This window comes from Rutidosis leptorrhynchoides, chromosome 5 (assembly GCF_046630445.1).
Source record: "Rutidosis leptorrhynchoides isolate AG116_Rl617_1_P2 chromosome 5, CSIRO_AGI_Rlap_v1, whole genome shotgun sequence".
Taxonomy (NCBI): Eukaryota; Viridiplantae; Streptophyta; class Magnoliopsida; order Asterales; family Asteraceae; genus Rutidosis; species Rutidosis leptorrhynchoides.
The window spans coordinates 369,168,336-369,174,097 of record NC_092337.1 but is presented as its reverse complement, the minus strand read 5'-3'; the positions used below and the strand labels follow the sequence as shown (position 1 = coordinate 369,174,097).

Below are 5,762 nucleotides of genomic sequence, written 5' to 3'. Positions count from 1 at the left end.
ACAAAAACTTACTCGTCAAATAGTAATAATAATAAAAATACTAATAAAAATAAACTTACTCGTCAAATAGTTTTCTCATACAAAAGTCTAAATCCTTAGAACAATTTTGAGTAACCATTCAATTAAACTAATATACTTCACCCATCTCAATTTAATAGTCCATATTTGATAATGTTTTTGTTTGTATTATGTATTGTTTGATGAAATTCATATAAAGTTAGTAAATAAAGATTTGAAAAATCAAACAAAGACTATTAAATTGAGACGGATGGAGTAGCAAGTAACTATTTTGAACCCATAAGTATTGTTATCTTATAATAAATTACTATACATTCTAAATGTGGTATTTCATCTACTAATACCATTGCTCGGTTGCTCCACATGGCAATTTGCAGTCTACAAACCCAAAATTAAACTAGAAACCATCCACCAATTAACGTCTTCTTTTTTTTAGAGACTCAAATACTTAAACAACAAAATTCACAAGGAACAAAAATGTAAATAATTCCTAAAATCCGTTTAAAAACAAACCATTTCATGTGAGTATATTTAGCTGTAATACATTTGTGTGCAGTACGATTTTGAATTAGGCAATTTCTAACAAAATACGTTTGTTAAACTAAGTATTATTCACGAAACTAGTCTTTTGTATAATTTATATATGTTAGTAGTTATATATTATCAATTTTTAATTGTTCTTTTTATAATTAAACGTTCATTCATAGTACAAACTGGTTTTAATAAAATTGATAAGGGGCCAGAACCAAACATCTATGTTAGTTCGACCCCCACAAGAAATCCATTGAATGGAAAGGCAACCAATAGCAAAACAAATACAAGGATGAAGTTTATATCTTGGCCAATTAAATAAAGATAAGGCTTTTTTGTGGGGCCTTCATGAACTACACATGGACATCTACCTTAATTAGCTTCTTTATAAACCCCATCAATACTACCACAGTGTTCAATTCCCTGTATAAAGTGCACAAAGTGGGACGCACCAAATGATTCCTACATTTCAAATCTCATCATACATTTCATCAAAAACTCAATAATTCTAATTACACAAAAAGTTCCAAACATTTGTAATCCCTATACCAAATGGTCTCATCTGACAAAAAGTTAGCCAACGTTGTGTCAGGAAAAACGGCGAGACCGTGTGATAATTGTATAAGAAAGCGTGCTCGGTGGTATTGTGCCGCCGATGATGCTTTCTTATGTCAATCATGTGATGGTTCCGTTCATTCTGCGAACCCATTGGCTCGCAGACATGAAAGGGTTCGTCTAAAAGTAACTTCTTTAAAGCTATCCTCTTTAGACGAACCCTCATCGCCACAGTGGCACCGTGGTTTTACAAAGAAACCAAGGACCCCACGTGGCGGCAACCATCACAAGCAGGCGTTTAAAAATACGCCTAAATCAGAAGAAAGTAGCATGATAGCTTTTAATCCTCTTCACTTAGTCCCAGAAATCGGACATGATGAAACGACCACTTTAACATCTGAAGAACAACTTTTATATCAAGTTCCGGTCTTGGATCCGTTTGCAGCCGAGCTTTGTCTTTCGAATGAGGTGGCAAAACCTATCAAACAAAAGGAGGTTACTACTCATCATGTTGATGCAGATCATGATCATGATGATGATCATCATGGTTCGAAAGTGACTTTTGATTTGAATAGTTTGAACAGTTTGATACTTCCATCTGACATCGAGCTAGACGAGTTCACAGCTAACATGGAGAGCTTATTAGGAAAAGGTCTTGATGAAGAATCGTTTGCATTAATGGACGGATTAGGGTTGTTAGATAGTAGAGAGAAAGATTCAAGTGAGAGTTTTGAAAGAGTGAAAGTAGAAAAAGAAGAAGAAGAAGATGATCAAATGCAGAGTGAGATGGAGATGATGAGAGAACCGTTTCAGTTGAGTTTCGATTATGATTCGCCGTTATGGGACGAGAAAGATGAAAAGGTGGCAGTGGAATTTGGGGATTATATAGGTGTAGTGAAAAAAGATTATGATTATGATCATGTTGATCATATAGATGTAAAAAAATATAATGATGAAAATAAGAATAATAAAAGAATATTGAAATTAGATTATGAAGGAATCATAGCTGCTTGGGATGAACAAAGATCTCCTTGGACCACCGGTGACCGGCCGGAGTTAAATCCTGATCATTGTTGGCCTGATTGCATGGTATGTTTACTATATTTACTCTTTATTACTCTTCTTACTTGGTAAAAAAATTGATATTGACAACTTATGTCTCAATAGATTACTACAAGAATTTTTCTTGTAACAATAATTATTTGTTTGATTGATCTATATGACATAAAAAGAAGAAAATTTAGCTTTTTGTTACAATATTACCATATGTACGCACGTAATCAAATTCAAGTGTTAGTATTGTTTTGCAATCAAGAAAAGGCTAAATAGACATGGTACAAAATTAAGTATGTTAGAAGTACAAAATCACGTGTTTTCTTTCTTTGAAACTCTACTTGTTAAAAATACAATTATATAAATAGTCATGATTTTATTTGTATGAAAACACAAATAAGCTTTATCGCACTCGATCTACAATACAAGAAATTTCAAGTTCAAACCTTAACATGACCAGGTCTCGATACGGTCAGACGGATTAATTATCCATTTAGGCCGCCTATGCCATAGTAAAAATACTCGCCCCCGGATAACCCAAATAGGGAAAAGTCAAAAAAACTCATCATCTTAAAAAAATACTAGATCTATAGTGTGTGATGGCTTTAATAACGGTTTTGATTGTCTTTGTGTCTTAGGGTGGATGCAAGATAATACATCATCAGCATGTTCCTTATGGAGATATGGGGATAATGACGGGGAATCCGTCAATGTTAGATGGAGGGCGAGAGGCAAGGGTGTCAAGGTATAGAGAAAAGAGACGAACAAGGTTGTTTTCAAAGAAAATAAGATATGAGGTACGGAAATTAAATGCTGAGAAGAGGCCTAGAATGAAAGGAAGATTTGTGAAGAGAGCTTCTTCCTTTGCTTAGCAAATGTAATTAACCTTATAGTATATATGCCTAACAGTACATGACTCTTTTCCGATGGTCATATCTTTAGTCCACGCTCGTTCTCGTACTGAGTTTGGCTATGATTTTTGGGATCTTATCTTACCGCTCGTTTTGCGCTCTTTTCGGGCACCAGACCTCGCCAGAGTTGTTTTCTTTGGCGGAAGTTGGTGGCACACCACCCTGTTGGTGGTGGCCACAGGCTACTATAGCCGAGAGGTGACTTGTTGCGCTCCTGTTCCCTTTTGTTTCTTGACGTATGATGGCGGTTGATGGTTCACCATCGAGTTGGTGGTGGCTACCGGTGGCTGGAGGACGTTTGGAGGCTGATACTTTTTTGCAGGCGCGTTGCTGGTTCACCACCTTGTTAGAGCTGGCCACTGACGGCGGTCAGTTATTGGCAGTTATTGTCGGGTGACCCCTCACACTGTTGGTGGTAGTTGCTCGTAGTTTTCGGGGGTCGTGTGCGGTGGTGGTGGGTGTGATTTCGGTTGCGGGATTGGATTTGCTTGTTTTCGTGGGTTTCTATTCCTGGTCCATTCTTTTCTGGTGGCAACTTTGGATTCGGTCTAGGTGACGATCTCCCAAGTGAGATCTGGATCTAAATATGGGGGAGATACCGGTTTTTTGCGGTTGGGTATTTTTTTCGTGACGGTTGGGTTGTCTCCTGACGGTTGCGCTTCTTGTTATGTTCTCTGATTTTCAACCGTTCAATGGGGTCAACGTTCTCCCGAGAGTTCGATGTTCAGTCAGAAATGGTTAAGGTGCTTCCGGAACTAGGGATTTGATTTTTTTGCCTTGTTTCATTGTTAGCTAGCTTTGTTAATCGTCTACCCACCTATTGGTAGTCGTTTGTTTGTTTAGCTTACTTTGTTTGTTATCCGCTTTCTGTGGATTTTTTAGGCTAGACTTCTCATTCTTAATATTTCTGTTTTGTACCTTGTTGATCTTCGGAAACATTAACTTTATTATCTTCACGAAACATTTATCAAACATCTATATTGAAATTTTCTTCAAGTAAAAAATTAATAAGGTAATTTTATATAATTCATATTACTTATTCGGAGTATTACACAAATTATTGGTATACATAACCAAACTCATTTAGAGCCCATGAATTATTTAAATTATAAATCATTTAACATTTAAGTATTCTGTTTATCAAGCGCAACATTAACTCCTTTCTAACTTAAAACGAATCCTCTTAATCTTAATTAAAGGTCAAGTATTTCTCGAAATCATAATGTGATCTCGTGATCATCATCAACAGGAGTGCTTGAGAAATTAATGATTCCATTATGTTGTCTTCCATTATGTTGATGATCATATCCAGAAGCGGCCCTGGTGGTGATTGAAACGTGCGATTACGTTGGGCATAAAAGATTTTGGGCCATAAAAAATTTTGGGCATCAAAATTTCCGTTCATGCTACATTATTATAGATAAATTTAAGATGATTTAAAACAATATAACAGAAAATGTAAAGGATTATAGATAAATTTCAGATGATTTACAACAATAAAATGGGAATTATGAAGATTGAAGCTAAAATGGGAGTTATAAAGGATACATTATGATTTATGTAAAGATATAAGCTAAATGAAACGAAAAAGAATACTCATGTCTTTAATTTTAATGGCAAAGTTTTTCTTCTATGGAGAAGATGACTAAGAAGAGTAGGGACAATGAGTGTTTTATATTTATACAAAAAAACTCTTGGGCTTAGTTTAATATTTCACAATACCCCTTAGAACCTTTTTTAAATTCGTTTGTTTAAGATTTAGTTTTTCATGTTAGGAATGTAGCACGTGAGCCCTAACAAGACTTGATAACCCTAGGTTATCAACCCCACTTACAATAAACGAAAATAGTTGATGTATACGAAGAAACTAGCAAAAACGATAAAGACAAGAGAATTTAACGAGGTTATATGTAATCACGAATGATTACTTTAATCCTCGGCCACCAAAGAGAGTTCTTTGTTGATATAATTCGTGGATACATGTATGTGTTACAATAAGATATGCTTAAATAGGCAAAACTAAACAAAGAAATAGCTTTGGGAACAAGAAAACTCGATTTTGAAAACTTCCTCGCAGACGAAGCCGCGTCACGCCCATAGAGGGCCGCGCCGCGCCTTTAAGGCAAAATTCGAAACAGAAGTTTTCTTCAGCTCGACCCCATTGTGTGTTTTTATACTGTAAAATAGACGAGGATTAGATTCGTAAAAGATAATTAACAAACAATACAAACAATTTTTACATATAACATAAAAATACAAGCACACTATAATACATATTTTACACAACATGATTACAACTCTTTATTCATACTCACTCATTTCTTCCTCTTCGGACATGGTTCGTTTCGCTAATTTCCTAGGGATATATGGTGCTCCCCTAATACGAGCCGTTCTTTTCTCAAATGGTCTAGAAAAACCTGGTGGCTTAGATGTTCCCGGGTTATAGTGAAAGTTTAAGAAATACGGGTGTTTACGGTACACCCCATCAGGGTACTTCATGTTAACATAAAGTTCATCGGGGTTGTAATCGGATTTCTCTATTCTGATGCCCTTTCCCTTATTATTTTCTTTTGCTTTTTCAAATTGGGTCGAGGTAATTCTATAACATCATCGGAATCCTCATCGGAATCCGATTCATCATAAAATTGGTAATTTTCCCAATATTTTGCTTCCTTGGCTGAAACACATTGACCA

General features: G+C 35.6%; 1 protein-coding gene across 1 annotated transcript; it reads left to right on the top strand.

Annotated features, from left to right (window-relative positions):
• The first annotated feature begins 965 nt into the window (after nt 1-965).
• LOC139846544 (zinc finger protein CONSTANS-LIKE 6-like) lies at nt 966-3,390 on the top strand. Its single transcript, XM_071836025.1, has 2 exons — nt 966-2,193; nt 2,796-3,390. Exons 1-2 carry the CDS (start codon nt 1,102-1,104, stop codon nt 3,027-3,029), a joined length of 1,326 nt encoding a protein of 441 aa, XP_071692126.1. The 5' UTR covers nt 966-1,101; the 3' UTR covers nt 3,030-3,390.
• Nucleotides 3,391-5,762: the final 2,372 nt, after the last annotated feature.

Bases quoted from the DNA above. Each gene is read 5' to 3' on its own strand.
- LOC139846544 (XM_071836025.1), top strand. From the start codon at position 1,102: ATGGTCTCATCTGACAAAAAGTTAGCCAACGTTGTGTCAGGAAAAACG. The intron at 2,194-2,795 runs GTATGTTTACTA...TTTGTGTCTTAG, and splicing joins ATTGTTGGCCTGATTGCATG to GGTGGATGCAAGATAATACA.